Source organism: Apteryx mantelli, chromosome 19 (assembly GCF_036417845.1).
Source record: "Apteryx mantelli isolate bAptMan1 chromosome 19, bAptMan1.hap1, whole genome shotgun sequence".
NCBI classification, from domain to species: domain Eukaryota; kingdom Metazoa; phylum Chordata; class Aves; order Apterygiformes; family Apterygidae; genus Apteryx; species Apteryx mantelli.
The window spans coordinates 16752166-16764422 of NC_089996.1; the positions used below are offsets into that span (position 1 = coordinate 16752166).

At 42.8% G+C, this 12257-nt stretch overlaps 1 protein-coding gene across 2 annotated transcripts in view; it reads right to left on the reverse strand.

The window, feature by feature from the left end:
• RPTOR (regulatory associated protein of MTOR complex 1) overlaps positions 1-12257 on the reverse strand; it is a 171455-nt gene that overhangs the window by 71136 nt on the left and 88062 nt on the right. For both annotated transcript variants that reach the window (XM_067308133.1, XM_067308132.1), the window contains exons 10-11: positions 3379-3454; positions 169-270 (exon numbers count right to left, since the gene is read on the reverse strand). In XM_067308133.1, the coding sequence (XP_067164234.1) occupies positions 169-270; positions 3379-3454 (178 nt within the window). The remainder of the gene's footprint in view (positions 1-168; positions 271-3378; positions 3455-12257) is intronic.

Sequence of the window (12257 nt, forward strand, 5' to 3'; positions counted from 1 at the left end):
AAGCACCACACCTCCCTCTGCCCAGGTCTAGCCAGCACACCGTCAGCTCTAATCCACCCTGAAGGAGCGCACATCGTTTCTGCACCCAGACGCCATCGGGTTGACAGCGCAGCACTCGGCAGGCTGGGAGAGACCCGTGCACAAGCCCCCGCCGCCGCGGCCGCTCACCTGCAGGACGATGGGCAGCTGCTCCGGGGGGTTGCGGTTCTCCACCCCCATGGTCAGCCACACCTGGAAGGCCGTCAGCTGCTCCGCGAAGAACGGGCTGTGCTGCTCAAACGAGAATACGGAGGCAAGGTTTGTTTAAAACCAAGTGAAGCAACTAGCTTTGGTATCTACAGACCAGCACAGTGTATTGCTTCCAAAAAATATTCCTTTTAATTGACACACATGGCTTATTCTTCTTAAAAAAAATATATATATATACACACACACACACATATATATATTTATAAACCAAGCCATGTGTATCAATTAAATATATATATAAAAATATAAAATACATATGTACACACACATTTCCCAAAGACTGATCAGATGCAATTCCCTTTAAATATGCTGGCATTCTCTAATGTAAGTGTTTGATAAAAGAAGAAGGAAAGAATAGAGCAATAGGAAAAGCTATTGCATAAGATCCCAGGGAATTTTGGCTAATATTTTCCACATAAGGAGGAGCAGATAGAGCAAAGGCTGATTTATCTGCTCTGCAGAGTTGGTTTCACTCCTGTAACACACGGTGCTACCTTTGCCCAGTCCACAGCGAAAATAATCCAACAAAAATGAAAAATGTTTACAGCTGTGTCTCAGTCTTCCTTGGCTGCCCTAAAGTCTCCTGCAAGAGGGTGGGCACTCAAATGGTGTGGTTTGGACCATACGAAAGCTGCACCTTATTTGGGTTTTAATTCAAGCCTTTATTTAGCTGCCCATCAGTCCTGACCCTCATAACACAAAGGACTTTATATAAGCAAACAAAAATCTGAAAATTTACTTACAATACCAAATTCACTAGCTGAATTAGAGATAACCTGGTACTGTGGTTAAATGAGCATAAAAGCAACATGAGGAGTGCTACAGTATTTAATACACTTTACTAGTGCCCTAGTAAAGATACCAGAAGTGGGGAAAGACAGGAAGGAGTGGGATGAACTGTCATCAGTTAATACTTATCAGTTGTGCCTTGGGTATTTAGTACTGTGAAGAGCGCTGTGGAAGAAGCTAATGTATTTAAAATATCTGTAGCCAAGTGTCCATGGTCATTTAGAGCTTCAGGCATATTAATCTCAGGTTAACAGGTACTTTAAAGCTATCTCTGCACAGAATTCAAAGGAGTGGGGGAAACTGAGATGGATGTGCACAGAAGCAGCCTAAATAAAGGCATTTGGTAGAAAATTTGTGCAGAACAGGGACATCTGTAGCTATGAGGAAGGTTTTCTTAAATAGTCATATTCTAGCTTACAAAAACTATAAAGCAAAGGTCTCCGCGGGAATGCAGCCAAAGGATCAGAGGGCCAGTGGAAATTTCACACAGACAGGCCCAAACAACCGCGCATTATTTTACAATATGTGTCTGAACAGCATCCAGTAAAGACAAAAAAATGCTAGTATGTGGCATCTCTAGACATAGAGGAGCATGGTTTAGGGGGACAGCAAATACAAGGAGAGAAAATGCTGCACACTTTGAAAGAGATATGCCATCACTAAGTCTTCCTCTAAAAACACGTGATCGTTCGGGTGTGCCAGTACCTGGCTGACGAAATAGGGAGTTTATTTACTTCGATCTGACGTTCTGCAACGCACTGTATTTACGTCACCGGAGCCTGCGCTAGTCTGTAGAGCGTCTCTGCTCTCCTAACTCCATCCGTGCCTGGCCCGCGAACGTCCCGCTCGCCCTGCACCCCCGATCGCACGGCGCACGCGCGGAGCGGTCCTCCAGCCCATCGGCACCCCCAGCCGGGGCAGCGAAGCCCCAGGGCTGGAGGGAACATTCCTGGTGCCATCTGTAACGCGAAGCAGGCAGGAAAAAGGACTAAACAAAGGACGCAGCAACCTCCAGTTAGAAATCCACTGGGAAACAAAAAAAGGGGGGGAAAGCAATGGGAGGAGGGAAACTAAAACAGCCAGAACGACCCCGGAAGCCTAATCCCTCCTCCAGCCCCCTCCTGCGAGAACGCTCTCCGCCTGCGGCCCGTCTCCATCAGCTTATCGCGTTTTCCCAGTCTGACTAGCAAAGAACACCTGGAGAACAAGCAGAAGTCGGGAGCACGTGGCTGATAACGTGCCGCTGAAACAAAACAGCCCTCAAGAGATTACAGCCGCCGGCCCCCTCTGACGTACAAGATTTCCTGCCGGGGATAAACCGAGGGGCCGGAGGGCAAAGCGTTGACCGCGCGCGCGACACGTGAATCACGCAGGCTTGCGAACAGAAGAGAGCGCACGGAAGAGCACAGAAGAGGACTTGATCTCACTTTTACTTCTGTTACCGCCGCTGGCTTGGATTTGAAGACTGTTGTATTTACAGCCAATGCAGAAGGCGCAGTAACTCTACTTGAGGGAAATAAATATGGTTTCCTAAGAGGCTTTAAATGAGTTTACAAGCTAGACTCTCTGAGAACATTATGGTGGAACAGGCATTTGAGACGGCAGAGTAACTATTCTTTAAAGGTTTCCATCCATTAAATGTCAAAGGAATATCAGGAAAACTCCATTCTGACTAGAGAAATGTAGGCCAAATATCATGTTAAAAATTTTACTTTTCTGCTCTTTGAGATTAACTAGTTGGAAAAAAAAAAAAACAGTGACTCACATTAATGATATTATGCTTAAGAAAATGCTAGGACGTAATCCTCAACCTCTATTTCATGGTTATTTGAAAATAATCTCCACTAAGAACTAGTTTTTGCATTTTGAGAAGTTTAGTTTTCATTATAAAAATCATGCTGGTATGTCCTTTTAATGACAGTAACGTTTGACTGAGTGCTCTGAAATTTTAAAAGTCAAAGTCCTAGTCTCAAACATCATTTCTACCTTTAAAACCAGAAAAAAACCCAGCATTTAGCAGAAACCTTTTTTATGACATCTTTCTTTGAAAAGGTTTCATAGCATAGATGAACTATAGACATTTCAAATACACCTGTAGAAACAAGGTTTGAATTCAGACACAGGTGCGGGTTCAAACAGACAAGGTCACATGCCAGCGAAGAACATAAAGTGAGCAAAGAGCTTTATGTGAGGTGATTAGAGATTTATGATTTTCGAAAAATATAAACCCTTAAATTACAACAATTCAAGCCTCAACAAGCAAAAGTGATGTGCTGAACTGAGGTTTCAAATAATGGCTTAAACTGGGCACATAACAATTCAATGTACTAAGTAACTTACCCTAAAGGCAGTTCCTTCCTCTATAATTGTAGGTAACTGTGAAAGGCAAATATCAACTGCAAGGTCCCATGCTTGCCTAGAGAAAAAGGTGACAAAGGATAGAGAAATCACAAGTTATCCATAAGCAATATCAAGGCAAGTCTAAATTCTGATTATACAAGAATATGGACCAACCAGTGTTGTCAGACGTGCTTAGCAATGCTTAATATTTCCTTTGTTCAAAGCAAGTCAGATATGACTGATGTTACACATGAAAACTATTTAGAGAAGCAGTGAGAAGGCTGGTCCAGCATCACTGCAGGCTGCCCACAAAACACCAGCGAGGCAAAGAACTCCCTAGCTGAAGTCTGCAGAAACTGCATCCTCTCTGTAATGTAGTTGACAGCCAGACTGAATTGAAGGTTTGTTATACACCTGTCCAGCTGCAAAAATGGATTTTTTTAAACTAGAAAAATGATCTCAATCCTGGATTAACTCCAACCCATAATCCTTCAGCACAAAACCCTACGTGCATTCAACACCTAGCCTGCTCTGTGTTCAAGCGACATCAAAACCGCTCAGTAGGACGTAGTCCTGTTGACAAGCCCTCCAGCTCACAATTCACAGATACACCTCCGCCGCTCCGCTAACTCTCCTTTTCAGCATCCTAGACATGGATATCCTGCCATAGTACCTATCACTGAAAAAGTAACTCAACTTCCATTAATCTAATTTTGAGTTGGGTTTTGCACGGCGATCTTGTTTATAAAGATTTGTTCAAATCAGCCACCCTAAGGATGGAGATTTGTACATTAAACCAGAAGAAGAGAAAATATTTAAAGATTTCAGCTATTACATTTATCCACTATAACATTTAATGGGTAAAGTATAGAGATCTGCAATATTTTGGTGTTAAAATTTTAACAGCGTTCAAATTATGTACAATGGCAAAGGAACTTATTACAGTAGATTCAGTGCAAACGCAAAATAGGACAACAGCCTGTGTTCCAAAATGCTTACAATTAAACTAAAAGAGAAACAAACTAAAATAAATGGGTTTAGTCTTCAAAGTTCCTAAGACACTACAAAAAAATGTGAAATAGGTACTTTTTACCCCAGAAACCATTATCCCTACTCTATCCATACACACTCCATGCATTTTCATTTTAACATATGAAATTAAGCATTCTGAAAGGCTAGCGAGTTAAAACACTACCGACTGGGTTTCTTACACAAAAGAAACTAATTTACTCTCTAGAAACATTTGCTCTCCCATGGCTTGTGGCCATAGTGTGTTAACATCAATAGGCTAAGCAATTTTTCTTCTCTAGGAAGATTTGCAGACATAGGGCCATAGGTGATAATCAATGCAGTGTATTTTAGCTACCTTTTCTAGTAAGTCCTTAAATCATCCTGGTCTAAACCAAACAGAAAGACTACATTTAGAACAACTGGTAAACAACCTAGTAAAATCTATCCCATTAGCCTAGCTGGCAGCTGTTCTCAATTAAAAGCAATCTTTCCAATTAGGAGGAAAAATAAAATACAAGACTCTTGCATTTTTCTACAGATTCAAGAGATGTAGCTTGTTTTATCTGCCCCAGACCTTGTCCCTCTGCTTCACAGCATTCACCTTCCACTTGATAATATGCTGCCAATATAATTAAGAGGTAATCAAGAGATAATCAAAGCATGGGCAACAAATGCTTCCCACATGCTCAATAAAGACCCATGCTGGAGGCAAAATGTTTACACAGAGCTGATGAGAGAAATATTTATTCCTGGCTGAGGCAGAAGCAAAGTCAATTAGTACAATTATAAAGATAATTTTACTTCAAGTAAAGAATGAATATTTCTAACTTTCAGGTGCTCGAAGGAATAGGCAACATCTTCTAGAGAAAATCTCTTGGACTTTAGAAAATGCCAATACACAGTGTCTTTGAGATAAGTTTTATTAGATGGGAACAAAAATGGTTTAGAGATCAGAGAGAACTAGTCTTATTTTGGCTGCCTATAAAGATTCTGTGTAGGTCATTATACCGCAGAGGCACAGAACTAAGATGCTGAGCTCCTCAAAGTCATTTTAGGTAAGAAGCATTAATACCACTATAAAAACGTCCAAAGCAGCCTTGCAAGGTCATATCTCAAAAGGCTTTAAACATGTTATCAGAAAGAACAAACGAAAATTTGAAAAGAGATTTTAGTAGATTAAGACTAAATCTCTTTTTACGCTTCTAAAAACAGGCCCTTAAAAATCAATGTAACCACATAGCTAATGTTATTCAATCTTTTTTAAAAAAGCGTAACCACCGACATAAAATCTTAGCATTAACTGCTCATCACAGCCTGGAGAGCTGCTGATTAACAGGAATTGTGCAAGAGACCCTGAGCAACTCAACTCCTTTAAATGATTCTCCAGCCTTTCCGAACCAGCCCAACCTGCTGTTTCTGCTTCATCTCCGTAAGAAACAAAGCAGACGACTTCCCCACTCAACACGACCAGGGAGCGAGCAGAAGGCATCCGGCTGGGGTAAAAACCACGCTGTTTCCAGCCGCTAGGAGAGCGGCCACATGTTCCTTGCTAGACTTTAGGATGTTTAATTCATGAATGATTCCTCATATAGCTAACTCACTGCATTGGCAAAATAGATAACTGCATTAAATAGGCATTCAAATAATCTAAGGATTCAAAAAAAGACTCAAAAGATTGGTAAAAGGACGAGTGCCACTGAATATGTGCAGAGAAACCGAAGGGGGAAAAAAACGCTCGTTACAGTCATGGTGAAAATAACGGTTGTTGGTGATAGGGAGGAAGAGAAGTGATTGACTGTTTCAATATGCCAAAGGGAACCAGAAAGGCAGGCGGTTTGTAGATATGCTCTCGGAACTAATATTACACTTTAGCACACAAACAGGAAATAAATTAGGGAGCAGCGGGGGACAAGGCTGGGTGGCAATGCAGTCCAGAAGTGATTTATGAAAGCCAGCCCCAGAGGTCGCTACCTTTCTTCCCTCTTTGGGGAGATTACTGTTTGCAAAGTGCTTTGGAAAATTTGTTTTCACCACATTAGCTAAGAAAAGAGCTGGGTAATCCCTCAGCCTCGTTCCTCCCCCTTCCCGCCTGCTTGCTCCCCAGAAATCACGCTCCCCCCGCAGCACCACGGCGTTATGATGCATCTGCTGGGTGATAATTACTGAAATATTCCAGCGTTTCAGCTTCAGCACATTACACTACTAGAAAAACACGCTAATAAGATGCGTTTTTTATACTGTGTTGTCCTAACTGCTCTGTGGGCAAAGCCAGCCGATAGAGCAGCTGCACGAGGCCAGAGGACACCGCTCGCCACGCGCCCCGCGGAGCCAGAAGTTATCCCACGCTCGCGCCCAAGGTTTACATGCAGTCCTGGTGTGTCAAAGCTCACATGCGGTATAAAACTAACAGAACTTCCCGCTTGTTTCCACAAAGCCGAGCTGCTCTCTCTTTGCAAACCTCTGCATCACTTACTGCTAAAAGCCTTGAACACCTTTACTCTCACCACTAGCGTACGTGACCTCGCGGGGCTGCTGGGGACCGCGCTGGCATCACGGCACGCAAGGCGAACGTCTCCTGCAGAACCTCAAGTCCGTAACGCTGCTAATGCAGAAAAGCTTCGTCTCTCCTGAAAAGGCAATAAAACCGAACAGCCCCACACAACACACCACCTCTCGGGAGGTGCCATCTGCACGTGAACTAAAACCAGTCGCAGACTTTCACCGGTGTGAGGATGGGAAAGGAGATACTCGGGTTCAGATGTCGAGAAGAACGTATTTGGTCCCATGCATCTCCTATATGTGAACTGCAATAAACATATTTCAAATCCTCCCCTTAGTTGGAAGATTGACTCAATTAAAAAACGGGCAAGACAAGAAAGTGTTTTTGTTTTTCTAAGCCACGCAAAGCAATGGAGCTTGCCATCAGAAACGGTCTGGAAAGAAAACCAGCCAACGGTGCCTGCACCAACCAGGCAGCTCAGCGAGGCACTTGAACCGGCAGAGGCAAGCGAGCATCCCAGGAAAGCGCAAAGCACTCCGGAAAACACAAAAATTACAAATGAAAAGGCATTATTCCTCCACAAGTCTACAATGAAAATTAAACAAGGAAAGAGCTGCCCTGAACTCCATCATTAACTCTCTCCCCCCTTGACAGAAATGTTCATAAATTTGTCGTTATATTTTAGTTTCAATTTTACCAAGCCTTTCAGCAAAAAATCCCCAGTCACATGTCCCCCTTGCAAACTCCATCTCTCTCCCCTCTTCAGCCCAATACCAATTTCATTACAGTAAGTCTGTAATAAATTTTTAATAATTCAATGCGAATTCATCCAGCTGCCGCTACTTTGTTTCCCCCGAGGTGCTGCAAAGTTTGGACTTTTAAGCAATGAGCAGAAGGCAGAGTTCCAGCTTTGCTCGATGGCTGTTTTATTGTGCAAATCCACAAAACATTCTGTAACAGAAGCCCACAGTAATACTGCAACAGTGTAAATGAACCACGGTTACAGAGATGGGCCTTAGTCTTTCTTCACCCACATGTACTATGTTAGCTAGAAGACCATGAAGGCAGATTTTTCCCATATTCAGCTTGAATTTTCTTGGCTGAGTTAGTGTCTGATGCTTTGAATTCTTATATCACTTTTTTTTTTTTTTAAACAGATTATTACTGATGTCTTTTACCATTCTCACTTTTTTCACAGAATCACAGAATCGCTGAGGTTGGAAGGGACCTCTGGAGATCATCTAGTCCAACCCCCCTGCTCAAGCAGGGTCACCTAGAGCACATTGCCCAGGATCGTGTCCAGGCAGGTTTTGAATATCTCCAGAGAAGGAGACTCCACAACCTCTCTAGGCAACCTGGTCCAGTGCTCTGTCACCCTCAAAAGGACTGTTCCTTTTGAGGAACAGTTTGTACTATATTGCACTGCACAAAATATTAGTGAAAAATCATACTTCTTACTGAGACTGCCATGCTGAGGAGCAACTAAAGAAAAGTTGAAGCCGTGTGTAGTTCAGGGGCACTAGCACCAGCGTATCTGCTTGCATTTTGTATTTCTGTATTAACTGCATCAAATATTTCAGTGTGTGTCAAGTATTTTGAACAAGGTTTTCATTTTTGTTTTTTCTGCAGCTAAAACTCAGCAACATGCCCTGTTTGACTGAATTTTCAGATTTCAGCCTGAATTCTCCTGCTTCAACAGTGACACTGTGAACTCCCTAAGGCTGCTTTAGGGGAGACACCTGGGAAGCTGCTCAGACACAGCTATTAACCCCCCACCCCCCCAAAACTTAGTGCTATGAATATTTGGTCCTACTATGAAATCGTTCTTTTACCAGTGCAGTACCTTCCCTCTAGCCACAACCTGAAGCACACACTTTGCTAATTCTGTCCTAGATTTCTCCCCATCAAAACAGATGCTAAGGCTACATAAAAAAAAAAAAAAAGGTTAAATCAGCAGTGTAATCTAATCCTTCAGATGTCAAACAACTCCAAATACCCTTTCAAACAATCACTTTTTTTCTTGCTGAGATGCTAAGATTTTTACGTGTAGCAAACGAGAGTAATTTCTTTGAGAAATCAGTGTGCAGACTTGCATCCACTTTGCAACACTCCCACAATGTTCAAAGGCTCCAGATCCTCTCTCACCTGTAATTGGGTTGCTATATTATGGTTTTCTTCTCAGCTAGAATTTCAAGCTTATTTTATCTGCAGTATGTTATGACTTCCTTTCAACTAGAATTTCATGCTTGGTGCATATAGTATTGCAATAGCTCTATTATAGACAAATCATAGTTCTTCCACAGCATAACTAAGGCACTTGGTTTTTAATATATGACCTACGTTAGGAAATACTTCTAAATACATTATTGGGTCTTTTCAAAGCCCATGAATATAACTTGCTGCCAGCAGCAGTAATATATAACCATAATCCATCACAACAGAGATCAAGATGCTGACAGAGCATCAGGCCTCCTATTCTTACTCTACAATAGACGAAATGACTCTCAACGTTGAATAGCACAGCCAGTCAATCAATATATATTAATATTAATACTTGTATTATAGTAGCGTCTACAGCAGCCAAGAACCTACAGTTCTAGGCACCACAGAGATACAAAAAGCAGCCCATGCCCTGAAGGGTTTCACTGCAGCAGCGAAACAGAGAAAGTCAGCGAGAGACAGGAAGGAGCCAAGAGACAGAGCCAAGCCTACGGAGCGGGATCGACTGCCCTGAGCCCCAGCACGCTGCCCTTTGCGGGGAAATACAAGGATGGATGACTCGTGGCTCCAAACTTCCCTCAAAAAATAAGCCTTGCCTCTTGCTCAGCTGTTAAGGTAAAAAGGATAATTAACAGAACAGGTGACAGTGGTCTTCCAAATGGGTTGAGGAGAATGACAATTTAATCGGTCAAAATCAAAGAATTTGTGTTCAAAATGACTAAAACCAAACAGATGCTCACCTCTCTGGCAACCTCAGTGCTCCTATTATAACTCTTCAAGACCCTCAAATGATGTGACATTTAAGTGTGGTTTAGGGAAAATTATCAAAAAGCACAAAGATAAGCAAAAAAGATAAAGAGCAAACGGTTCATATTTAACTCCTAAAAAGGGGCAGCCATAATTATTCATGAGATAAAGCGACGCTTAAGTTAAGCGGAAAAAACCACTTCCCAGCACACGCACCTCCCTCCGGTACGCTCGCGGCTCACGACACTGTCACCCGCCGCATGGTTTTCTATCAGCAACGCAACTTCGGCAGGACGAGCAGAGCTCTGTCCTCCGGCCACATAAAGCAAAGGGAAAAGGAGGAACACTCTGCTCTGGCTCTAGAGACTGTCTGTGCTAACGGCAGGCACATGAGGCAGGAGACACTTTCTGCTCGTTCCCGACTGACAGCGAGATGTTTCCAGTAACAGAGACGGAGCTGCAGGGCTGGTGCAGAGCAACACGACTGCAAACCCAGTGCTGCTGCTGCTGCAATGAGGAGGAGGAGGAGGAGTAGGGCTGAGTATGCAAAGCTCGGAAGAGATGGGGTGTCTGTTACTACGATTAGGGAAACACTGGTGTTTACTTATGTCTTCTCTGCAAAAGAGGGCACAAAAAAAATATACTAAAGATCTCAGTGAAAGATCATGAAGGGAAAAAACAGAAGATCCTCCTGACTGAACTCCGAAGTCACGGCTCTTTTTGTAGTTTGCCTGTACCTTCTGCAGTCCCCTGCGCACTGTGAATAAACAGCAGAGATGCTTGACTTCATCGCTAACGTATACGTGGTATTTCATATATCTTAGTGCCAGCGCAGTGATGATTCCATCACACTTCTTGGCTAATGAAACATAGGATACACTAAGTGCATTTAAGATCTGCATTAAAGAGATGCATGTTTTCAAATAAACAGTAATAAATTCAGTGAAAACATACAATATTAGTTTGCTTCTTCAGTCAGCCTTCTAGCAGGACATGAATCATGTTTGTATGTAGATCCCACTTTTACACAGGGCTTGGCTGTGAATCTGCAGAAGGGCTAGTGTCTCCAGCAGGGAAACATGGCAATTCTGTACTAACCCCGGGAGCTGAAGAGCAGGACCGGGAAGGCAGATCAGCATCCAGAGCATAAAGGAGGAGAGGTGGATATACGCAGATATGCACTGGAGAGGCTAAACATCACACCACCGTTTAGGTTGCAAGCAACAAAACAAGCCCCGAATCAGGAATACATCCCTGTCGCATACACGATCGTGGTTACATGAGAGCAGCGACGTGTAGGAGGCACTAACACAAACAACCCAAACTAAGAAAAAAGCAAGAAGGCCAGGAGAGGGGAGGGAAATGAAGGGGGGGAGAGTGGAAATCCTTCAAAGTTTGAAATCAGATCCTTGAGGAACACTGACTGACACACGGCAGAGTTGGTATTTACATTCATCACACATGTATATATTGTAGCAGGAGGTTTCGCCTGCCTCTTGTAGATCGAATCATTGCTGACGACACGGCAGCCAGGAATCACTCCCCAAAACATTCCCATTCTGCCATGCTGGCGATGAGAAATCTGTGGAAAGCTCTCAGCAAAACCAGTCAGCACAGACCTGCTCCGTCATCCACAATCTCCACTGCTTGACGGTGCAGATCCAGACCCAGAGGGGATCATCAAATCACTGCAAAGGTCCAGTTCTTCTCAACACTCAGTTGGCCAACTCCCCCACCTTCCAGTCACATTATCTAGTTCATCTAATTAACAAAATGGGTTTGGAGGTTTCAGTTCTGGGAATCATTAAAAAATTCCTGAATGAAGGTGCCAGAGAAGTACAGGTAATTATTTTTAGAAAATATTTAAGTGGGCTCTAAATTAGTTTCTAAATCTGTCCTTCCTAAAAGTTCATAGTAATGAACTGAGCAATCTCTGACAAAAGTGGAATTTTCCTCCCCTTTGCTAGATTTGTTTCAAACTGCACATTTTTCGGAGGATACCGAAAAGTATGTCAAGGGATTCTCTTCTTGTTTGCTCTCTGCTTTGCTAGTGTTTGGGATTCATGAGAAAGAAAACCCTGAATGTGCGACTTTTCTTAAGGAATCTCTTCTTTGGGTGAATCTTGTACAAATGTCCCAGGTCCTCATGCTACACAGTAAGATAACTCATCATATTTACAAATGACTGACACAACTTTCCTCAAAAGTTGTTATTTCAAAGCACCAAAGAACATTGTTTGTCATGCACAAACACACAGCACATTTAGCTAGGCTGGACATTATCCACCCTCTGGCTGCCCAATTTCCTAACAGTTCCATCAGAAATCTCTCTTATTGCCTCCAAACTTTTCAACAATTAAAACAACTTCCTATTACCAGTAAATGTCTCCCCTCATTGACC